This window comes from Dermacentor andersoni, chromosome 4 (assembly GCF_023375885.2).
Source record: "Dermacentor andersoni chromosome 4, qqDerAnde1_hic_scaffold, whole genome shotgun sequence".
In the NCBI taxonomy this organism is placed as follows: domain Eukaryota; kingdom Metazoa; phylum Arthropoda; class Arachnida; order Ixodida; family Ixodidae; genus Dermacentor; species Dermacentor andersoni.
This window is the reverse complement of record NC_092817.1, coordinates 146,194,350-146,220,074: the sequence shown is the minus strand read 5'-3', so window position 1 is coordinate 146,220,074 and position 25,725 is coordinate 146,194,350. Positions and strand designations below refer to the sequence as shown.

The 25,725-nt window shown below is 47.2% G+C and overlaps 1 protein-coding gene across 2 annotated transcripts in view; it reads left to right on the top strand.

The window, feature by feature from the left end:
• Positions 1–25,725, top strand: part of LOC126537871 (MAM and LDL-receptor class A domain-containing protein 1-like) — a 242,010-nt gene that overhangs the window by 10,478 nt on the left and 205,807 nt on the right. For both annotated transcript variants that reach the window (XM_055074502.2, XM_050184968.3), the window contains exons 2-5: positions 11,338–11,469; positions 13,113–13,366; positions 15,501–15,588; positions 24,474–24,617. In XM_055074502.2, the coding sequence (XP_054930477.2) occupies positions 11,338–11,469; positions 13,113–13,366; positions 15,501–15,588; positions 24,474–24,617 (618 nt within the window). The remainder of the gene's footprint in view (positions 1–11,337; positions 11,470–13,112; positions 13,367–15,500; positions 15,589–24,473; positions 24,618–25,725) is intronic.

The following is a 25,725-nucleotide window of genomic DNA, read 5'->3' as shown; positions in this document are numbered from 1 at the left end:
TATTATCCCAACTAGGTGCCTCCCCTCCACTGTGTCCCACATGTGTTCCTTTCCTTTCGCTATCACTTTCCTAACCGGTTATCCCGGAAACGCGAAAATCTGGACTGGCTCGCCTGAACTTACCATCTCAATTATCACAGGCTCTACTTTACGCATGTTCGAATCCCCAACAATGACAACCCGACACTTTTCCTTCTCCTCGCTGCCGCTAGCTGCACCTGGGACCGCGAAGACTCCCCGCTTGTCTCACCCTCACCCTTTGCTTTGTTGCCCTTGCGCGGCCAGTAGTTCAGCAGTGACCCTTTCGCGACCATCCCTGACGGGTCCGCCACTGCTTTCTTGCGTAGTGATTTCGGCTTTCATACCGGCCCGCTTACAGTGAAGCCACCGAAGCGTTCACCATCACTTTGCGGAATGACAGCCCTCAGCTTTATTTCTATGTTGGTTTGGTTGTCTTCTACCACCTTCCTCGGCTTCTGTTCGTTCGCGTGTTTCTTTTTCTAGCTTTCCAACCCACTTAGCTAGCTCATCCTTCTCCTATAGAGGGTCTGCTCGCAACCCTAGCACACACATCCTACAGATAAAAGCTGCCCCGTTCACTTAGCGTACTGACTCAAACCGCGTTTCTTCCAACTCATAGGTACTCTCGCACTCAGAACAACGCGCACGTGGGTTCCTCCTAGTACCGACCATCACCTTGTACAAGGCGTAGTACAAAAGTAATCTTATTCACAGAAAAAAAATGCCATTATTCGTTACCGACTTTTATCTAACCAAAAAGACCAATAAACTGAAAAGCACGAAAAATCGCATACATAGGTTCTCCGAATAGCCTCACAGTTCTAACTGCCAAATGAGCGAAAAATAAAACGAATCACTTATCGCTACCCGCCGTGGTTGCTCAGTGACTATGGTGTTGGGCTGCTGAGCACGAGGTCGCGGGATCGAATCCCGGCTACGGCGACCGCATTTCGATGGGGGCGAAATGCGAAAACACCCGTGTACCTAGATTTAGCTGCACGTTAAAGAACCCCAGGTGGTCGAAATTTCCGGAGCCCTCCACTACGGCGTGCCTCATAATCAAAAAGTGGATTTGGCACGTAAAACCCCATAATTTAATAGCTTATCACTTTGGCGCGCCGCTCGTGCTGCGTTGAGGAGAGTCTTCCAATCAGCACCTCCGTTCCTTTCGGCGTCACTCGATAGAGCTTCGCCGATGGGCTTCTTTTCAGCATCTTCATCAACGAAGTCGCGCCTCTCATTAAGCACGCTGCGCGAGCTAGTGGCGCTGCCAAGAAGTCCACTCGTGGCCTAGGAGACGACGAACAGGGCGCGCCGGTGCGCGCGCACAGTGAAAATTTTTCCGTCGCTGGCCGCGCACCCAATGAGACATGCCAAGGCTACGGTGCCTCTGCGGTCAAATGCGAAAGACAGGTACAGCAGGGCTTAAACAAGGTGTCCAAATGGGCAGACCAAGATGGATTTAAAGTCAACCCCCCCCCCCCCCCCCCCAAAGTTCTTGTCGTCTCTTCACAAGAAAGAGAGGCCTGGTCCCAGATAATTGCGTAGAACAGGGCGGACAACAAATTCCTGCAAACAAAGAGCACACATTTCTTGGTGTTATACTTGACTCCAGACTTACTTTCATTCCTCACATAAAATATCTTAAAGAAAAATGTCTTAGAACAATGAACTTACTTAAAATCCTATCCCACACAACCTGGGGTAGCGACAGACAGTGTTTATTGAATATTTACCGGAGCCTAGTTCGATCACGGTTAGATTATGGTGCCGCAGTATATCACTCTGCCGCACCGAGCTCGCTTAAGATGTTAGACCCCGTTCATCATCTGGGTATCCGTCTGGCCACTGGCGCATTTAGGACAAGCCCTGTCGAAAGTCTATATGTAGAGTCAGATGAGTGGTCACTCCATCTTCAGAGAACATACATCAGCTTCACCTATTCTCTCAAAGTGCGCTCTAATAAAGAACATCCATGTTTCACAACCGTTAACGACTTGACATGTGAGACACTTCTTCATAATAGACCCTCTATGAGACTTCCTTTGTCACTGTGTGCAAGAGAGCTTAGCGAAGAAATGGATGTCCCAATTTACAAACATCGCTTAATGTCTCCAGCTAACCTAGTACCGCCCTGGGAGTGGCAGGTGATAGACTGTGATGTATCCTTTGTGGAGGTCACAAAGCACGCTCCTGACCTAGAAATTGCTATGCATTTCCCTGAACTTCAATCGAAATACTGCTGTTCCGAATTTTACACAAATGCGTCAAAATCATATTGTGGTGTATCTTATGCTGCTGTTGGACCCTCTTTTTCTAAATCTGATGTATTGAACCCCTTAACGAGTATCTTCACTGCAGAAGCCTATGCTGTACTGTCTGCAGTAAAACATATAAATAAATTAAAACTCGACAGAACAATAGTATTTACAGACTCGTTAAGCCTTGTAAAAGCGCTGAATTCTTTACAAAAGTTTACAAATCCGGTTTTCATTGAACTTTACTCACTCTTATGCAGAATTTATCATATAGACATGTAATAATATGTCGGGTATCTGGCCATAGAGGCATCGCGGGTAATGTACTAGCTGACAAAATGGCCACATCGCTCACACCACTAACCACTTTTTCTACGGCTGCTGTCCCTGTCACAGATCTGAAGCCTTTCTTAAGAAAGAAACTGCGACAACACTGGCAACGCATGTGAAACGCAGAAATAAATAACAAATTGCATGTGATAATGCCACAGTTAGGTTCTTGGCCCTCCGCAACAAAATCACGGCAAACAGATGTCCTATTCTGACCTCTCAGTATAGGACACACATTTGGGACCCATCATTTTCTACTCACTGGAAATGAACCTCCAACCTGTGGTAGATGTGGTAAGAGCCTGACCGTGCTTCATGTCCTCTTGGAGTGTCGGGAGGCCGAAGCTGAAAGAAAGAAATAGTTTCCTCTGGCATACCGGTATTACATCCCTCTTCACCCGGCAATGTTTCTTGGACAGGAACCGCTATTTAACACGAAAGTAGTCATCGGTTTCTTAAATGAAGTTATCTTACATGTTGCAAGTCCATTAAATTAGTAGAGCATCCTCGTTCCAGAGGATGCCGCTGCGATAACTGTTTTGCATAGCACATGCCTCCAGGCCCTTGTGTTTCAAGGGCTCTAAGGTGGCAGTAGTGCTCTGGTAAAGCTTAGAACCAGATATATTCTATACATCGTATAACTCTTTTCAAATGCATCCTAATCTTCATAGTACACGTCACATGCCACGGCCCTAATCTTATTATACAGATTTTACGCAATTTAGAGCAACTATTTTTAGGGCCCCTTTACAGCCAAGTCACACCAATTTCATAGAAGTCATAACTACACTGCGAACTCATTACCAACGGCATGGCGCTCTTTGGCCATACATGGCCCTTGCACCATTAAACACAAAACATTCATTCATTACCATTCATGCGAAAAATTGTTTACTGACGAACGAAATGTGCATAGAACCTGTCAGTAGCTTTTTATCACGCACCACCTGTTGGAACTATTCACGCGGTGATTTAAGGCTTTAGTTTAAAGCGCAAGGACCTAGGATCTCGGTTCCTGGGTATCCCTGTACGATCAGAGTTTGCTGCAACTTTAATGCCCCTTGTAACATCACGATCAAAGCGTCGGAAACGAAAGTAAAACAATGAAAAAGTTAACTAATTTACGTGCGTTCGACTTAAGATCGCCACGACATTGAAGCGGGTGCTCGCACTACAGTAGCCTAACGGTTACAGCACGAGCTCTCATGAAACTCACTTTGTCATAAGGGCTTCTTGTTTTCATTTATTATATGGAAGACTAAAATAAAAAAGGACAAACCGGAATTTAACATGGCATCTTGAACCTAACATAAAAAAAATCAAGTAAGCATACACCGGCATTCGATATTGCCGTCAAATATGACGTCTGCATAGATAGTCATGAATGCATCATAAAATTATTTCGCGAACGTTTAACGACAATAGCGCTAGGAAGGTCTCTACTGGGAAAGATTCTCCGGGAAAAACCCTGTTGTTTTATTTCAACTCTACCTGTGTTCCACGGGAAAGCGGTCCGTATGACATTCATTAATTCTGGTACTTGTAGTGGCATAACGGCGGCACCGGAGCTCCGCTACGTTTTTTTTTTAAATGCGGCTTTACTGTGACCTTGAGTTATACGTTACAAGCGTGGTCCCGCAAGTGTTCCGATATGTCGAAGATTATATTACAGCAGAGCTGTTTACAGTTAGCCCCCAATGGCACAATCGTGTCCGCGGACAGAAATGTGCGTGCAAAGCGATCATCATCAATAAGGGTTCACACCTCCTTAAGCAAGCAATAAATTGATCCTGAAGAATAACATGTCGAAAACTGGTCAATGGCTCATACCTGCGGAAACCGTGGCTCATACCCCGCAAGAAAGCAAAAAATGCAACGACTCATAGGCCCATAAGGACACAATTTATGTACATCGACGCACTGGAAATTTATTGAGACAAATGTAAATCCTGTAACAGCGCGGACCTGACCCACATGCTCTGGGCCTGCCCGGCGGCACCCATGAGGGTCAAATTTCTGGACGGGCGGGGGTGGAGGGCCGCACTCCTCAGCTCCGACCCACAAAAATAGGCACGTTTAAGCCGGCAGGCCGAAGACGCGGCCAGGACCCATGGAATCATGGCCGATGTCTAGGTTGCCCCCCCCCCCCCCCCCGTCTCCTTAAAAGGGGAGGGAGGACCCTTCCGCGGTAATTTAATAAAGCTTGCTCACCCTCCTCTCCCTCAACACGGCCAGATCGGACATCTAGTGTTTCTTGCGAACGTACTTCTCGGCACTGGCAAGTGACTACACCACACCGGTCATCGTTGTCGGTGACTTTAACGTGGACATTGTCAAGCCACAAAACAGGTGGTTTGTCCAGTTCGTCGCCGACGAGCTTGCCTTGATGTGCTCCACCGATGCCACACAGCGAGCAAGCACACATGAAACTTGTACTGATCTTACGTTGGCAAAGAATGTTTCTGCTCTTAAAACTGAAAATTCAGCCATATATATACTAGTGACCACACAGTAGCGGTGACGATTGTTACAAAATAAAATGTTTGTTAAAGTTTACTGTTTGTTTCGTCGACCTATGCTAGGTGGTAGTCTCTCCGCAGCTTCTCTGTTAAACCACCTTAAATGAGTGGAATTGGTCCTGAACCTTTTTTTGTTTTAGTCGAGCTGACTAACACCACGGCGATGTCTGATGTTCTGAAGTTGTTTAAAAAAGGGGGCCATAACTTGTGCTTCACTTGCAAGGCCACCAATAATTTGTAGTAAGTTGCAGTGTCTTCTGGTAGCATTCACCGAGGTCAGCTAAACCATGTTTGAATGTAGTTTCTGGACATTCTAGAATGGTCAACAACACTTTTATGTCATGCCTGAAGCCTACACTGTTGAAATTATCTGTCCATACAATTCAAGCTTGCGCCCTGCTCAGGCGGAACGATTTATTTCTGCTGATTATGTTTGTAGCCTTTTCAGCTGACTTTTTCAGCGTCTGTTTAAAAGTTGAAAGCCGTTGGAAAGAAGAAACCTGATTAATCTAAGCTCTTATTAGGCGCAACAACATTGAAAATTCGCACCTGCACTTTGCATCACACCGACTTAAAGAGGTTGGCAACAGGTACGCAGTCGACGTCGTCTTTCTCTTGTTTTTGTTGTTTATGCGGCCGGTAAATGAAGGGTCAAGGTAGAGAAACAAATGAGGACAGTGATTGTCCAGTAAAACACACCTGCAGCTTGATGCCCCGTGGTGTTGGTTACCAGGCGCCGTTTTCCTGTTGAAAAATGCCCGTTGTGGAAAATGTAAACTTGCCGGACTGGGCGCTGCTTCAATGTCCCCATAAAAGAACATGGGAAGTCATTACAAAGACACACCCAGTTCTCATTTACTGAGCCATTGTCACCCGTGCGGTTGTACATTGGATTTTGCGAATGCTTATGCCATCATGAGACACAAAGACTCCCGTACTCGAGAGAAAGCTCAAACACTTCATTTTCATATGCACTCGCACCTGCGGATATCTGAGCGCTCCATTTCTTCAAGAAAATAACCATGCGCATGCTTGAATCATATGTGTACACACATGCAGGGTGTGGATAGGTACTTTCGAAGCATGTTTTCTTTGATTTCCATCCGTTTTCGCTTTGTGGCGTTTCAACTTGCATATATGGTATGCATTTGCCATGTATCTTTATTGGAGCTTCAGTTGTAGAGCGCTTGTGCCGCGTCTTCTGTTTCGCGTCCGTTCGCCGATGCATGATGTCGCTGATGCATGATGTCTTTTATTTTTTACCGTGTTTAAGAAGTATATCAGTACGTGTTGATAGCCTCAATAGCAGCGATTAACAAAAACGGAAGAGGAGTGTTGTCAGCGGTTTTTTAAGCTCCTACTTTGCTTAAGCATGACACGCAATGAAGGAATTTTCGCCGTTACAGTAAGACGCGCGTTCGGTTCCATTTCTTCGAAATCTATCAGCCAAAGTCAGGACTAACGCGACGGTTCAATAACCAATGAAGAATGAGTAAATAATTTCACTTTGTAGGAGGCTATGTTGACCCATACATGCACAAACTATTTATATCAGGAAATTAACATTTGCTTTTTCGAAAATGTAGGCGCATTGCTTGCCAAACAACAGGCACATTATTTTTTTATTGGCCTTTGAGAAAGTCGAACGCTGTTTTCTAAGCCGTCCTATGGGAAGGACCCTCGGCATATGTACTACGAAGTGCGAGTGTAACTGTTAGAAGCACTTCACGTGGACACCAACGTTACATTTCTCACAAATAGAGGTAGATTTTTTCGTTGTTGCGAACGCACATTTTCTGTGTTTATTGTGGCAGAGCGGGATGGCCAGTGGGGTGAAAACGGCTGTGCTCGTCAGCTTCGGACCGACGGCATCTTATACGGAATGGCTTACATCGATATATCGTGAGATAGTACACCGCGATCAGCTTCCGAAATGTGAAATACTCTGTACTTCTTTTCTCTTCACTATGCAACTTCAACGCTTTTGTTCAATGATGCGTCGAACAGAAAGATGAACAAAGATGTACGGCGTTTTTTCCACCTCGTGGTAGTTCCTGTTCGGAATAACAATTCGTTTCCTCTACAAGTAAGCTAGTGACTTCTTTATCAATGAATATTTTAAAAGCATCTGTCAGACTAGGCAAGATTTTGCAAAGACGATTATTGGTGCACTCTGCTAGCAAGATGATTGTCTCGAGGGAACATTATGTCTGCGGGAAAACACATTTTGCAGTATTTCTTGGTGACTACACATTGTGTTTTTCGTATTGGCTTCGCCTGTTGCCAAAGACAAGAACCTCGGCGAGAAAAATAATTCGAGGAAAGTGGGTTATTTCTTTGTCGCTTTCACCTCTACTATCGTTATCTGTTACCGCTGTTGCAAATTTTTCTGGTCACAGTATTGCCGCGCGACTGGCCACTCGAGGCAGTTTGCATGTATTCGCGGGCTTCTTTCACGCTTGGAAAAACACGTTTACGTAGCACGCATTTAGCAACAGAAAGCTACATCGCGACTTTCAAGTTGCTTTACAAAAAATATTCTGAGTATCTCCAAGCCACGGCAGACAACTTTACCTTAGTTCATACCAGCTACGTAACATTTGCAAGCTTGGCTCCCGTTAAGTGAAGCACCCTGTATAGTGGCTAACACAGGAACTTCCAGCGGAGGCAGTCTGCCAGAACCCTTTGTCGAAAAGCCATAAGGAGATTGCCAAAATCTTGATATCCGTGGTTTCGTCTCGCACTCCGACTAATCCGCGCATAGTCCCTGGTCTTAGTACCGACTTTTTATTTAACATTTTCGCGGAGCAGTTCGTTCTAGAGAAATCAGATGGCGCTCCCGGCGGCACGCTGCGCGTAGCCGCAGCGACAGCGCACTAATACGAAAGCGCTACCGTTTCCGCCTCGCTTCTGTGAGTCCAGCTGTCGGAAATGCAACTTAGTTTTCGCTAACGCACTGTGCTCCAATCATGCTGGATTGAATCATGTGGATTGAGGACGCGCGCAGGTAGGCGGCTGCAAAAATAGTGACTGGTGTATTAAGGAATGGAAGGAATCTTTGTGGCCACGTTCGCGAACCGCTGCTGCAACTGTCCGTACGCGTTACCGGCACTTCAAGATGTATGGCCTTCTTCGAGGATACATAAGTTTTCTCATCCGCCAGCGTTGTATGGCTAACCTTCAAAGAGAGTTCTTCAGCCAGGGAACGTCGGCAAGAGTGAGCGTTGCTCGTTAAACGACAAAGGGAGTAGCGACGCTTCCTGCCATAGTAAGTATCGCGCACCGCTGAGTCGTGATTTCTGAAGGGTTGCAGAAAATAGCGCCTCTTCCTTTTTACAATCTCTCTCTCTCTCCATCCATACACATCTACCCTAACCGGCACAGAAACTTATGCCTACTCTTTCGCCAGTGTGTCGATGAGTAAATAGGCGCACACTTGAATATATGCGTACCATATAAGCACAATAAATGACGGGCTACACTGATATAGCACACGAATGGTCGAAGCTGAATGCTTCGAGACGAGCCACAAGAGTAAGCGAGTTACTAGCGATAATACAACTTTGCTACAAGGTATGACAACATACAAAACAACTACGTTTCAAGCTTACTTGCGCGTAGCAAGAAAAATCTGTCGGAAGTGAGCACACCCGCGAGCGATTAGGCAGGAAATAATCAGATATAGTGACTACACCGAGGAAGTCAGAAATGTGACAAGCCGCTGCTTCAAAATATTTGCCAGATAAAGAACGAAGAGCAAAGCACACTAATCCTGATTGAATTCATGAGCGGAAAGTTTGGATAGCTTGGGATACATGTATATTCGGCCCCGCTTTTAGAATAAGCACGATATACGCAGCATGCGCCGTTTGGACATAGCTTAATCAGCAATGTCCAAAGCGCTTTCGCATGTTATCTGAAGCTGTGGCCTAAGCTTCATATTGTCCACTCAGTCACCGTCTACGATACCTCCCTAAACATAGGTTTGTCAAGCTGCACCGTCGTCATACTAACCTATTGTAAACATGGACGCAACGGAGGCAGTTGAGGCACGCAATGGACGCGTCACCACGTAAACAAACATGGCAGCGACTACGGGATCCCCGCGAAAAGGGTCAATAAACTTCAAAGGTGGGCCTTCATGAAATTGCGCCTTAGCTTTATGAACTTGAGACGCTATAGCTTCCGATAAGTTAAGTTTCCTCCATACAGATTATAAATGCGTAAGCATTTGTATGCCCACCCAACGAGAAAACTCGTCCGTCCTGCGTCCGTCTGTCACGTGAGAAGAATCACTATAAAGAAATGAGTGCATAAAACTAAATAAATCCGATAAAAAAACTATCGCGGATGTGAGTTGTGAACCTTAGACAGACCACATGCTCAGAAGCCGAGTGTTTTACCCACTGGCTAAACACACACGTTTGCAGAAGGGGAATATATGAATGTGTTTTACCGGCGATACAAAACAAATGTCAAATGAGAACCGTTTGTCTCAAGGCTTTGTTGAAAAATTTGGTGTTGGTGAAGTAAAAGCCATCTCTTGGACCATATGTTGAGCTGACTTGGAGTATTCTAGACATCAGGAAAATTGCGATTTTACGAAAATTCAATGCTAAACACGCCACATCCCGATGCTTTTCGGTGGTCGCGGGATGCGCTTCCGTTGGGGCGTTTATTCAGCGGCTGAAATGCTACCGATCTCTGAGGGCTCATGTGCTTCACGTCGTGCAACACAGACAGATAAGCAATCAGTGAGTTGATAATGATGATAAGGTGTGATGATGGGCGTTATATGGGTCTCGTCACGGTTGATAAGGGTTTCACGCTGATAGATAATGTGCTAAAGAGCGATAAGGGCTTACAATTATGATAAGAGCAATTCTGATTAGGTTGTGAAGGACCGATAAAGACTTACAAGGCTAGGATCGAGTCTGAAAAGGTTCATAAGGACCGCTATGAGTTGATGGGCGTCGGATCATGTCCGATAAGGTTTATAAGGACAGATCAGGGTTGATAACTGTCAGATCGATCGCGATAATGTTGATACCAACCCATAAGTGCTGATAATGCTCGAACCTAGCCAGATAAGGCTAATAACGACCGATAAGGGTTGATAAGGATTTATGATGGTCAGATCAGGTTGACAAGGGGCTGTGTGGAGATAATCAAGTTGCACAATGATTACGCCTCCTTCGACAAGACAACCACCAAAGCAGTTCCTGCATGAACTTTTTATATACTTCGCCACACCCATAAATTCCTATTAAAACAGTCGGAGAGGACGATAATGACATAAGTTGCAGCAGGCAAATATAAGTACAAGAAAAGTCTCGTTTAATGGGTGGAGCGTGGAAAGCAATAGCAATATTTACTGTTACGCTGAAGCTCTTAAGACGGTGTACGCACAATACACTAGGCAGGCGTCTTGGCACGACACAAGATTCAAGGTCACTCAATCTGTGCAGCATAAACAAGGCCTTGGCAACTATTAGGCGTTTCAGAACGCTGGCGTAGGATACTTCGATAGCGTACCATCGAGGCATCCAACGCTGGTGCGATACGGAAAGCCGGCACCGGCTTTGCAGGCGTCCAGCTTTAATTGTGTACGAGAGCTGACAGAAGCGAAGCTGTGAGCACTTGTAGCTTGAAGCGTACGGTTGTTTTCGCATGTGGAAAATACTGTGGTGTGCCTATAGCTGCAAATAAGAAACGCTAATGTTTGCGCGCACTAGAATTGTACCAGCAATGGAAGGAACGCTGCCCCGACTCGACAGCAGGGGCTGCGTTGTTCTTGTAGCCAAAGGCTCTCCGGGGGTTTGTAGACTCTCTCACCATCCACGCGCGAACAGCGCATGCACCGTCGATAGCGGGAACTCACGCTCTCACGATGTATATATATATATATATGTATATATATATATATATATATATATATATATATATATATATATATATATATATATATATATATATATATATATATATATATATATATATATATATATATATATATATAATTGCCATCACAGTTATTATGTAGCAAGATTAGACATGCCGTCCCACAACTACGCATGCGTGCGCCGATATGAAATTAGACTTTCTGCTTAATCGCCAGTTCACAATGTGTCACTACGCTAGCACAAGAAATGCAAGCAACCCGAAGCGACATACGTGCAACAACCTTTTGTTCCTTCTCCAATTCGCAGACACTTGCACTTTCGAGAAAGGCATCTGCCCTCAGTGGGTGTCGACGAACTGCAGCCGAGAGGCATGCTTCGAGGCTCGCAAGGTGGCCTCTATGAAACTCGGACCAACCTATGACCACACTCTCAAAACTGGTAAGAAAGAGCACCGCAAGTTATCCCCTTCATTGATGTGCGGGCACCGATACAAATGATGAAATTCTAGCGCCCTATCGTATACTGTACTTCACCTAGGTATCGGAGCTTCTTCTTTTTTTTTCTCGAGTTGAGAATTAAAATTAGTTTCGTCATACCATATTATGAATCCATATTATACTATATTATGAATCCATATTATATTAAACGTGAAACACTTTTATGACTAACTGTAGAATGACATTCCTATCAAATGACATGGCCTAACAAATCTTCTGCCGCGAAAATTTCTCAATTCCTTCGAACACAAACGAAGTCAGACGTAAATATTTGACCGATGATCGGTTTTTTCAGGTTTCATTTCACTAGCACGCTGAAAGATACACAGAGGAGTCGGCAAGGTGGGGCAAGCAATGCCCCGCTGGCACCGCCAAATATCGAATGCTTTCGCCTGCTAAACAGCTTGTGGTGGCCCCCCATGGCGGTCGCGGTATTTACGCTACGCTTTTCATATCGAAGGCCGCGCTTAGCAGACGCATCAATGCAACAGTCGTGTGTAGACCGGCTGTGTAACGATTAAATGCTTTTTCTGTTTTTTTCCGACTGCTGACATATATATTTTTCGTTCTTTGAAATCAAATGAGCTATAATTACTATACTGAGAATGTCTTCATGATTACGAAATCAGCCGATAGCTGTTCGTGGGTACATGTGCATGCAATGACGCTGCTTGGCGAGATTGCGATGGAGAGGGCATGCGATTTTTCGCTGCTTTGGAGACGAGATTTAAAATTCCCTGCTGCATGCAGCGCAACAATTTTTGGCTCGCATGTTCGCAGGACCCTTCTTAATAGATTGGCAGCGTTTTCTTGCCGTGTTCATGAAGTGTTTCAGGGCCCCTTTATTTAAAGTTGCCATGACAACTTTCGCCATCGTCAGCGACCTTGGCTTGTTTCGCGAGCTAATGGTGCAGCTAGAGCTGGATCGGAGGCGTCCTACCTCTTCTTTTACATCTTCTACATACGTCTTCCATTTCTCTTCTGCTATTTCACCGGATTCACAAATTGCAAACATTAACCATGCGAGGTATAACAATGATTACATGAACAATGCGTATAACCTTAATAAATTTCTAAGTAAGCACCGCAGCACATAGCAGAACGCATTTCGGAAGAAAGCTGTTATTGCGACTTCAATCAAAAACGTAAACGTGGACTCGGGAGCTCAATCAAAAATACGCCAGAACTCAGATGTGTAAGCGCCACGCGAAGCTACCTGAAGGACTACACGTTCAAACTCACCCGCAAATTGAAGGTGAGATGGCGAGGGAACAGAGTTGACTTGGTATGCAGTAAGTGTGTAGTAATAAATTGTGGCACTTTCAGTAATTGCACGTCGCACTTACAGCTTCGATTGATATTGAAATGCCGATATATATATATATATATATGAATGTTCAATGGTCTGTTTTGCTTACTTTTACATTGTGTGTTGTATACTTTCTTCCCTCCGCCCCCCCCCCCCCCCCCCCCCCAGTGTATAGTGACATAAGTTTGTTCAATTGAAAATACGTTTTCGCCTATCGCAGTCACAATACTTGATCGCCCCCCCCCCCCTTTTTTTTTTGCTTACGTCGCATGCAGCGGACGGCTGGAGCGCTTACGCGTCGAAAGGAACATCAAAACTTGGGCTTCCGGATGCTAAACTGTCCCGAAAAGTTCAGGGACCTTTCTGCTTTACTGCCTGGTACCACCAGTCAGGCACGCAAGCTAGAAAGGCCTCATTCATCCGGGATCACAAAATGGCACCACGGAAATTATTTTACTCCACTCAGCCGGACATGGCCGGCCGCTGGCAGAGAGTGCGGTACTCAGAGAAGATCGCCGAGGAGTTCGAGGTTTGTGGAGCAGTGTAGTTGGGATCTTGCCGTGTGCTTTGCTAGCAAGCGTAAGTAGCCTCTTGTGCCGTGGTTGACGCGCTCACAGAGGGAGAAGCGTTACGAAGCTGAATAGACCCCGTATTATCTCTTTTTTATACACTTTTCTGCGATAATGGAGAACTGATAAGAGCCGTACCTAAACGCCAGAAGAAAAAAAAAATAGCAATGATAATAGTCGGAGACTCGCTGTCGCCACGTTCTACTCTGCAAGCACATGCGCCATTGAAAAAAAAAAGAAGAAAATAAATAAATAAGTAAATAAATGAATTGACTTTTCAGATACATGCTGAGCAGCGGGTACCACTGCACGATGGCACATGGTACAGTACCACCGTGCGGTTTTTACCGTAGTGTCAGACTTCACTATATTTGGAATCGACCCACGATAATGGTTGGACAGCTGCAAGAAAATTACGGTTATGCGCAAAGACAGCTAACGCTCATTGCTCAGAGATAACTGCTTTTGTAGTCCTTTTATGACAAACTGCTGCATTTTGGTAATTTGCCAGACAAATGCATCGCCCCAATATGATAAAAGTAAACTAGTGCGCTTGCTTAGACAGGAGTAGATACGTACTTTATTGTTGCAGAACAGTTCTGCTATAGACTAGACCTAGACAAATTTTAGCGCAACTACGAATTCTTCTTTCATGCTTTTTTATATGGTCGAGATGGAAATAGGCATATCTACATTATTAAGGAGAGCGGGGCATCTCATATAAATTTGAAGGCACGGGATCGAAATTTGCAAAATAAGTTCCGCATGTTATTTTATCATAGGAGCTCACCTTAATCCATGATCTCAGAAAATAAAGATTAGGGGCGCTGTAACGTAACGCTATTGCAAATTTTTCTATTTCAATTCTGCACTCAGTCCACCATAAATGGTAAAAAAATTTCCGGTCTACCCCCACTTCGCCTGCCTGTCACGCGACGTCACGAAAACCGCAAAATGAATGTGCACACATCATGTAAGATGGGGCTATCTTATATGATGTCTGCACACTGATTATGCGTGATTAGACAGAACGAAAAAAAAATAATTTCTGATTTGACGCTGTTTTAGCCATAGTACTCCGCTATTGATCGAATGTTTTCGGGCTATGCCCACTTCAAGCGACGTCACAAAACCGCGAAAACTGACCGCGTCAATTAGACGTGTACGCATTAGAGACGAATGAATATTCCGAACCAAACTGAACTTTTTTCTGAATAGCCGGAGGCTGCCCCGTTCCGAAAGAAATAAAAAATGGCTGCCCGCCGACTGCATAGGCACTAGCTACTCGGAGCAGCAGGGGAGCATGTATTTATTTGCGTATAATAAACATTTTTCCGTGGCAGTATAACGTTACCGAGCCCTTGCGGTACGTATACGACGTCACTTTCCCAACTCTCGTATGCTGAGGAACCGTTCAAGGAGCATTTTTAATGTTCCGTTACTCGCCGCCGCTATTTTCGATCTGCCACCGCAAGCTAAGTAAGGGAAATCCGACCAATCGCAGAAGCCGGCACCAGCCTCATCATCCCGTTATCTACTTTCACGGAGCTAGCTCGGTTCTATCAAAACCCTCTCCACTTGAGCGTTCTCCTCGCCTCTTTTCAGCCAATTCTATAAGAAAATCCGCTCAATTTAAACGATGCTACTCGTTTTTAAAGAAAAAATGTGACCTCCTATAAACAAGGAGCGCGTTTGATTGGGCTTTTCAAACAACGCTGCGGGTTACCGCACGGTGGTGGCGTCGGTGGCTGCGTAAATTTGACGTCAGGAAATTGGAGTAAAAACAGATTGGAATAGTTTTACGTGAAAGGGCCCTAGATTTGCTTTCTTGCAAAACAAATTGTTACTGCAATTGATACGGCCGATAAAGCTACGAATCTTACCTGGGATAGTGATGCTATCTCGCACAATTACTTTGCTATTCGTACCAATGTTTAGAGTTTCGGGTGAAACTTCGACATTTAGCATGGGCAAATATCACTGGAACTCTTCTCTCATGTTATAAGATAACATGAGACAAGATTTGTCTGTCTAAATGCTTATAGGAAAATAATTGCTTAACTGTGTTGTTTTTCTGTTTCTTAATGTTAACAGATCATCATCCGCTACAAAGTGACAGGGCTAGAGGAGAGAGGAGTGTTCGCTCTGGACGATTTGAGCTTGGAAAAGGGGGAATGCACTGGTAAGTCGAACACATATGTACGAGTATTGCTGATTAAACAAAACATCCTGGGACACCTATAAGCACTTTTTATGAGTTGGGAATGCTATAGCATTAATGTCCACTTGAACACCGGTGAGCGGTCCTTAGGGTTTTGCGCCGCGAATAATACACTATAGCGGTAGTGCTGCTCCAACCAGCAAGCAGCATCAGCCTGCGGTACCAACGCTGCATGCCACCGAAGTCCTGCGCGAAGAGAGACCGAGCAAGCAGCAGCGGTCACAAAGGCCCTGTGCCTGTGCAGGCCCTGTGCAGGTCAGAGAGAGAGAGAGATACGGGCCACGCACAGGCTTTCCAGAGCAAAAATGACGTGCCGTCACGGCGATGCCCCCTCCTCTTGCGCAACACCTGGCGTGCGAGCACTAGTAGATGCTCGACTGGCACAAAAATTGCTCTCGTAGCGAGCGGTCACATTGCTCCTCGCTCCGACGACTACGTCTCGCCCGCTAATTCTCGCGCGCGCCCGCCTTCGTCCTCGACCGCGCTCTCTGAGCGCAGCCCTTCTCAGGGCTCGCACGGCAGCCGGCATGGTTTTGTGAGCCGCCCTACCTCCCTGAGGCCTGCTATCTCACAGATGACGCTCAGGAAACTGTTCCTGGTTTCCGCCTCCAACCTTCGTGCGGCCGCTCCCGCGCCGTCAACCTGCTTCTTAAGGAAGCAAGACGAATCCTGCAGCCACATATACCTGGATTGCAACCTCACCCACGTCCTGGGTGCGTGTCGCCTCCCGGCTTGCGCAGGACGCGTGGCTTTCATGCGCGCTCCCAACGTGCTCCCTGAGCTGCCACGCCGCCCTCTGAAACAGCTGAGGATTACCGTTGCGCCGCGTGGTCATGCCCGCCCACGCCATTGAGTGCGACAGCATCTGTGCACGCCCCATCTGACCTGGAGGCTCCCTTCCGCGTATTCCGCTTCATGGTGCCGAATGCGTCTGACGACGGCTACCTCGTCGCATCCTCCGCTGCAACGGACCACTCGGAAAACACCGAGGAGGAGGCCTCTAGTTCGGCTGCCTCTGCCGGCGGTTGTGCCAGCTTCCCGTCGGCCGCTGGCACCCCAGAGAGCGCCGGCACTTTCTTCTTGCTATCCGCAAATATCGACGGTGCCGACACTTCCCTTTCCCGCACGGACTGGACCAACTCGCCCGCGACAAGTCCTGTCCGACCGGATAGTCCCTCGCTTTCGTCGCCGGCGGCCTGCCCGTCGCCCCCGTCCAAGAACACGGAGTCGACCGCGCCCCCAGTGCAGGAGGGCCCGTGCTCTGCGGCTGTGGCTGCTCGCTCGCTCCGGAGAAGAAGGTCCCTCCGACGGCTCCTCTTCCCATGGCAACCGGCCGAGTATGCCTGTCCCTGCCCCAGACACCGAGGGAACAGAGGAGCGCGTGCCAAGCAACTCGCCCTCTCCGCTATCGCCCGCAGCCGGTGATGACGCGGAAGCCTGCCGGCCCACAGCGATCCCACTCAAAAACGCCGGAAAAAAGAGGCGCCACTTCCCACGTGCACTGCCCCCAAACTCCCTTCGGCGACAGCGGTGCCGCTCACGGTCCTGTCGTCACGTTACTGTACCTGCCCACCGGTCGAAACGCCACCTTCCTCGCTCTCTCTCGAGAGACGCCATCGCCGCCCAGCTCTCCTGCATATTAGGCGCGAGACAAGTTCGCGTCAATTTCCGCCGAAATATAGTGGCCGCGGATGCGGCGCGCGGATACGACTTGACACCTCTTCTTGAAGCGTGCGTCATCGGCAACGTACCAGTGCGGTCGGAAGCCCTACACAACAACTCCTTTGAGGGCATTATCTATGGTGCCGACCCTTCCTTTGATACCCACACAGTCAGTGAGAACATAGAAGCCCCCGTCGCTGTGCTTCCTTGCTCGTAAAGTGGCGTGAACGTCCGTATTACCTTCACTGGTAGCGTCGTGCCAATCAACGGGCGGCTCTTTAAACAACTGCGCCCAGTTCGTGCTCGACTGCCCCGGCCACTCCAATGGGACGGCTGCGGCATTTTCGGCCACGCCGGCGCCACCTGCTCACGTGACGCCCGCTGCCTCCGCTGAAGTAAGTCGCACGCAACGAAAGACTCCCCTGCAGAGATACCACGTTGCATTAACTGTGGCAGCCGTTACTCGTCGACCGAGCCGTGCTGTCCTGAGTGGCAGCTCGAGAGAAGGGCGGCCGTGCATTTGTCGTCCTCAGGACGGCGCCTTTCGCGTAAAAAAGCGCTAGAGCTTGCCGGAGCCCGCGCCGCATCGACGAAGCCGCACACAGCTGCTCCTACTCCGTCTGCGGGCATCCCACATAGACGATCTTACAGCGACGCCCTGCGTGGCCACAGCCCCCAAACAGATGCAGTTGAGCCATCTCACGGCCCTCCAACCGCTCCGAGCAGCGGCCCAAAGGACGCGCTCATAGCCGCGCTCGCTAGTGCGCTCCGTGCCCTGCTGGACCACTGCCCAAACATCGACGGCAATGTGCGCCAAATGTGTCGAGGGCCGCGACGCATTTACAACTAAGCGGGCCTTGAGCGCCGCATACACCGAGGCCGTCGCCTGTGCAGATCGCCGATAGCCAAGTCGCATTTCCGCGTCCGTGGCGTCATGGTGCTGTTAATGCTGTTGATCGCCTCCTTTCATTCCCCCTTCGCCTTGTGGAGATCGGTTGAGGTGTCTTCTACTGAGAGACAGTTATTGCGCTGCACTTTACCTCCATTTTCACCTCACTCCTTAAGAACCTCCTACTACTAGTAGTAGATGTTCCCTTTCGCCCGCTCTGCTCCGCCGAGGCGCGCTCGTGTCATAGCGTCGCAGCCAATGGGCACTCAGTCGAGGCGCTCTCTTGACGTGGCGTCGCAGCCAATGGAACTTTAGGTGCCGTTTCGCCACTACAGACTACAGACGCCGGATTTTCAGGTCAATAGGCCCTTTGACCTTTTCGCATCACACACACACAAAAAGAAGAAATCTCACTGCCCTTCCATTCTGCGCAGAAGGATGACCAGCGAAGCTGTTTATGTGGGTCCCATAATGGCGAACTGCACCTCCGCGGTGGGTCAGCCCGGCACTGCACTATCTTCGGGATCTGCCTACGCGTGGGGAGTGCTTAAAGGGAAGCTGAAACGGTTTTCGATTTCCATGAATTGCTGGGATTGGGAAGAACAGACCTCATAATTTACGGTTCCGAGATTTTTTTCTTCGTTTTGTTAATATAAGGGGCGGAAATCGCTTTCTAAATCACCCCCGCGGACACGCCCCCATCGCTTCCCGGAGCGCCGGATGAGGTGGTTGCCAGAGGAGAGAACCGGCGAGAGTGACGCCATTCGCGGGGACCGAGCTGCCGGACCGGCGTGCTGGCATACGCTGACATGCCTCTTTCCGTCCTGCGCTTTACTGAACGACGCTACGAGAGATCTGCCGCCACCGCCGCTCACGTTTGTTGTCTTTTGCGATTTTCGTAAACTGTTCTTTCCATCTCTGCTGCGTGAGTGCCTACAGCCAAGGGCGCCCAGCATGCCCTCGTTCTGTGCAGCATTCGGCTTCGCGAACACAGGCGGGCGAGACGATGTGGTGTTTCACAGGTTACCGAAGGACAAGAAGCTTGCAGCGCAGTGCGGTGAGGAGAGATAAGTTCGTGCCGACGAAATCAACTGTGCTGTTTTTGGACCATTTCCGCGATAACCGGATAGCCTTGCGACAAATGCGGAAACGCGTTGTTGCTAGCGTTGCTACACTCCGTTTCATACATCAGCCGGTGGAACGCTGTGGAGGCTTGAGATACTTCTTGCAGTGGCTGCGTTCGCACTTAGGAAAAATTCGGCGTTTCTTGACCCGATTTCTGAGAAAATTTTCCATATATAAGCTCAGTTCTGAATGAACAAAAAAAAAGAATTTACTCATAGAAACAATCCATGTACTTATACGGCTGCTAACACGCGCAGCCCGTCGCGGCAGCTTCACGTGCATGCTCGCGCAAGCAAACGCCGCTGGCCCGCTGCGAAGCATAGACGGGAACGCGGGGAGTAATAAATTTTGGTGACCGGACTTCTTGCGTAGCTTCCACAGCGTTGCACCTGAGGTATGAAATGGAGTATAGGCTTGCCTAGTGACATTCGACGTATGGTTGCAGTTATCGTGTTTACCACACGGCCGTGCTAAAACTGCCTAATATCTTTATGCCAACACTAGCATGGAGCACGCATACCGATTCTTGATCGAGCCACAATCGCAAAGTCGTCGAACCATATTATGAATATTGCACATATAATACCTCTGGCCATCTCTGGATGTGTATGATAAGCAACTTCCATGAATGTACCTCGCAGCACTGCATGTGCGCGCTTTTAAACGCGGCACTTATGTTCGCGATCGTGTATCAACGCTAAAAAAACCACGGAACTTTAGACAAGCAGCGGCAAGGTGCTTGACATCGCGGAATTGCACCCGTGTTGACAATCTAATGAGATGTTAGTGCTTCGGCATTCTTCCAGCATCATGTTCCCAGTGACACTTTAGCGCATTTTTTCTCCCGTCATTGGAACATGCAGCTACATGAAATAAAAAAAAAAAAACATACGTACCAGTTAAGATTTCCAACGCGCGAGAAAGTGCACACATCGCTCTCGCTGTTGGCACACTCAACATCGTTGTTGCCACCGTTGCCGCCATCGTTTTCCGTATCGGCTGTCGGTTCGAACATGTACGGCGAAAATACAAGCTGTCCGAGACAGCGAGAACGTTCCATAATGCTTACAACTCAGCTATGAAGCCAGAACAGAACAGCGTGCTACGCTCTGAAACGGCGGCGCCGACCGGCGACTGCCGCGAATGACGCCACAGCGGCCCCGACCAATCACGGGCAACAGCGGCGTTCGCGCGATGCCCTGAGGCGCTGGTGCACGTTTTCATGAAAAAACAGCCGCTTGCGTTTGTTTCCGCCCTTTTTGAACCAGATATTCGTGTTCAGGGGACTCAAAACTGTAGAATGTCGCAGAGAACTCATTTTGTTTCGAAAAGTGTTTCAGCTTCCTATTAACGCCTGCTTCACCTCCGCCACGGGTCCTGCCGGTATTGCACCATCTTCGGGATCTGCCCACGCATGGGGAGTGCTTAACGCCTGCTTCACCTCCACCGCACGTCGTGCCGGTATTGCACTATCTTCCGAATCGGCCCACGTTCAGGGAGTTTTTTTTTACAACAACGACATGAAAATACGGCCTTGCAGGACCGTATTGCAGATTCCTAACAAAAATGTGAGCAAGCTGACATCACGCAAGCATGCACATTTTAGGTCACCGTTGTCTCTAGAAAAAGCTTCTTGTTGAAGAGATACTGGTGACTTGAAGTTTTTGTAATTTGCAATGTTCACATACAACGTATTCGGTAAGTAAAATCACCGATAATATTACGCATTTTCGAAAATAACACTGCGAGATAAATTCGCTGGGTGGCCGGAGTTTGTGCATCAAATTCTTAGTGGCGTTGAAAGAAGGCAAACGTCTGCAAATCAAAGTGTATGATTTGACTGGACAGTCCCTGACCAGCGACAGTGAGAACTTTTTGAAGTTTACGAAGCACCCAATAGAATTGCACACATGGTCGGAGTAAGGCTGAGCATCATTAGCTCACTACAGGTATGAGTCCGGTTGAAGGCTCGCGACAAAATGCTGGCGCTACTAATCATGAAGTACTAATCATCAGGCTGCACTCTGTTGAGGAAAGATTGCATTTCAGCATTACGCATCTACTTTGACGGGACAACTTAGATGGTTCACGTGGCAGAGAACATTACACGAAATTCTTGCTTCAGGGATTGCAATGCTCTTAACGACAATATGCATGGCTACACTGGTCCCTTAGTGCATATATAGACCAGATTTCAGCCTCGAAATTTAACACAACTTGACTCGTACAACTTGACCGGGTACTTACAGTAGATAGTGAAATACTTCCATTGGAATGAAAAGGACAAGGACTTTGGACCTTCAACCTACCCCACATTGTGAGTGGGTAAGGCCGGTAGTGCTTGCTCACAAGAATAACGTCTCCAACAGCTTTAGTGGTGAATACAGGACACGGTCAACACAGTAGCTGGGAAAGCATGACATGCTCTTCCTAAACACGCAGACAGAAATCTCTTGAGTGAGTGTCTATCCGAGTGACATACTTATATCTGGAAAAAAATTGACCATGCTGAATAAATTGACAAGGTATTGTCGAGGGTAAGCGAGACTGGGTTATTACTCAAGCTTAAAAAATTCCACTTTGCTGTTGTCTGTTCAATTTCTTGGTCGCAGAATTGACAGGAGTGGTGTGCATGTAGAAAGACACACCTTTCAATTGGGGTAACTTGCACCAGACAAAATTTGAAATGCTCAAAGAAATTGGTAAATGTTTGATGTTGTACTGATATTGAAGCGAAGCCGTTCCTGCTGTTAGTAGATGTAACATGGTGTGGCATTTGCGTGGTGCATGCCCGTGAAGATGACATGGGGCTGGAGGGTGAAATTAACTTCTTGAGCATTGAAAATTGGTTTCTTCAGAAAAAGAAACATTCAGAGCTACAGGAAAGTCTTGTAGTTATTTTCGGTGACAGTCATTTTCATCACACCATCCATGGCCATGGAAGAGTATGTGTAAATTCTAATAACAAACCATCTGCGACTCCTAGAATTTCTATGAGAAAAAAAATCTTGTCCCACAAGTTTTGTCGCCGCGTTCGACACCTTGGTGCTCTGAACTGGCTACGCATGACTACACCCTTGTCTATTGGCCCGACCGTCTGCATTGAAACGCTATAGCACTCATTAGGCTACAACTGTCATCAAACAACGATAAGCCGCGCCGACTAGGTGATGTATTCATGGTGGAACTCATGGCGAGTTCGGAGCTCACGGTACCTCAACTAGCGAAGTTCATGGCAGGAAATATGATGCTAGCTCAAGTTATAGCAGCGTCTTAGATGGGAAACAAGCATTTCGAATATATATTGCTATATGCCGGATTTCAAGGAGAAACTTCTATAACGGATTGGTGCTTAATTCAGGAATCATGAGCCGTAATCATAGCAAAGGCACGGAGAGATGTGAGAGTTTGCACACGCAAGTCACAAAGGGACAGTGGCGATGAAGAATTGGCTTGCAGCTACATTTTGTGGCGGCTAGGTGTAAACAAAAATATTCAAAATCATGTCAATGCTTGGGCTACCTGTTGCCAACATCAAAGAGCCGTGGCTAAGGTACCATGGCCAGTGTTAAACTGACCGACGAAACCATGACAGGTGATTCGTGCAGATGTTGCTGGTCCCATGGGAAGAAAGTGTTGAAAATTGTAGGTCCCTACAGCACATGGCTCGAAGTGCGGAGTTCAAAGAAAATGCAGTCGCCAAGCCTTATAAAGAGCTGAGAAGCATGCTTACAACATTTCGTGTTGTCGATAACACTGTACCTGATAAAGATCAATTGCTTGTTTTCGGAAATATCAAACAGTTCGTAAAAAGAAATGGTGTAAAGCATGTGAAAAGCACCCTTTACTTCGAGCAGAGAATGGGCAAGCCGCTCAAGTGGTGCCCGAAACGAAACGAGTTATGGTGAAGGATAAAAATAGGCTGTTTGTTGTGTTGGCTGGCTTGTTTCTTACCTCAAGAGCACGCCAGAGTGTCCATGACAACAGGTCAAACAATCGTTGCTCTAGTCTATTGCCGTGAACTGACCACTGCACCTTCGATCATGCCCATTGAATTCTGATACTGCAGGACATAATGAAGCAGATTATCGAAGTGTCATAAAAGTCTGTTTACCCGGGCACCAGTCTCTATAGAGGGCACCGTCGTATAAAGGCTGGGAAAGCGGTCATGGACTCCATCACCATAGCGCTGATCATTCTTCTTTCAGAACTGCTGATTCTAACACACTTTATACTCCCCTATATAATGCTGTATTAGCATTTAGAGTGTAAATTAACAAATAAATAAATAAGATGCCAACAGGGTAAAGTTTGTAACCATTAGACCATATCGAAGCTGCCCTCAAGGAAAGTTGAAGGAGCAGCACCTAGCTAATCAGTGACTGTAACGACATGCCAAAGGTAATACACACAATCGATTTAGCATTAGAGGACAACTGATACGGGATTTCAAGACCTGCGCCGAGTGTCTCCACGCCGAGAACGCTGGAAGAGCAACAGCATTCGAGGACAAGCAGGACCACACTTTGAGAGCCAAAGTCACAACGTTATCTGCTCGCTACAGATTGCTACCAGGCATCGTCTAAAAGGGAGGAAAATTGCAGCCGTCTGGCTAACGTAAATGCAGTTAATTGTGGGCAGTTTTTCATGGTCTCTGCCTGTCTCCTGACGATGAAGGAACGGAAGTTTTGCACGAGCTCACGTGGGCCGCAGTTCCTGAAGTAAAATTGCATTCAATATGAGCATTGTCCCTGACGTGCCCGGAGTTTGCTAAAATACAGACTATATTGAAGCTCTCATGGTTCGGTAAATTTATGAAAGCCTTTTTATTTCACCGCTTGCTATAAGTAGGTCAGGGTGTTGAATTCATTCTTTTTAACCTATTTTCCTTCGCGCAGAACTTCTACAATACTTCGAGGGCCTTCCTGGTTCATTCATACATGTAGCAGAGAGTAAACTAAACTAAAAAAAAAACTATAATGGCTGTAGTTAGTCTTTATACAAAAGGAGAGCAGAATCACTTTCTTGAGTTTTTGTACCTGAGATCACAATTTTAGGCGTTTCAACAAAATGTGCCGGATTGTATAACCCGTTCCGTACCAAACTTAATACCCTGAATGTTTGATGAACATTTGCTTGTTTTATTCACTAAGCTCAATATTCGCTGCAGAGCCAGCGGATGGTTCATGTGACTTTGACTGGGGTAACACCTGCGGCTACAACCTCGCAGACAACAGCAGCCGTTGGCAGCTCCTTCAAGAGCAACGCCGAGACAAATTTTATTCAGAGGATTACAACACAGGCACGGAGCTAGGTAAGTTGGCAATTGTGGCCCTGGCAAAGGTTGCAAAGTACTAACTGTCAGCTGAGTAGCATTGAGTCACCATGTTGATTCCTAGAGCTGGTCATTGCGTTCAAGGACATGAGGTGGTAGTAAATGCTGGAGAATTGCTGAATTAAGGATTCCTCCAGCTGAGTGCTGAGCGCTTTCTAAGAACGCACGATACCCATTTATTCGTTGTCACCACTAGCTGTGGCGCTAGAGTATCATCTATATTGGTTCGAATATTTCGCTCCATTACAACTTTATTTGGCATGATACCTTTGTCAAAGGAATTTTCCAAAATCTGAGGGGACAGTAATATTTTGCTCCGGAGCGTTCCTACATGAATTCAGTGTTTATGAATAGCACTAGTGGCTGAAACGTAAACGAAACTGCTTCATGCAGACTCATACACGACTTAAATATTTTATTGTGATAACAACTGTATGGACACTCCAGGCGCATTTCTAGCGTCGCCGTCGGCGTCGGCCTCGGTGTCGCTTTGAGGTTCCATGTAAAGTCCAAGGGCGATAAAATCGTCGCGCCATGCTGTATGCTGTATGTACGAGTGAAAGCGCGCGAGGGTGAGAAGGCGATCGCGGCTTAATTTCGCGGACGCAACAACGAGAAACAGCGAGGACAGTGGCCTTACGTTGCACGCAAGGTTTCGGGGGTAGGTTAGGGAGCGGTGGGAGGGGGGGGGGGGGGCGTTCTACTTTAGGTGGCCCCGGCAGCCACGCGCACCCCACCGGGCCACTGTATTTTGAAAACCATCGGTGACGGGTACCGAGTCAGCGCTGCGCCGAGTTTTTGCTGCGTAGTTCGCGTTACTGCGAGCGGCTGCAGGAAGGTGAATTCGCTCGTTGCTGCTGCCGCGTTCCCTCAACACTGTTTTGACAGCGAGTTTTCACGGTCATCGAGTGAGATGCATTCATGTTTGCTTGTGGGAGCATGACAACATGCTTTTTAGTTAGCATGCCTATGTTTACATGTTCGTACGGACGATAAAACTGTTGTCTCTATTTCGTATTTCGTATAGCTTTCCATTATTTGCTATTGCAATTGATTCTACGCCTTTGGTGTGAAACTGCGAGCTACT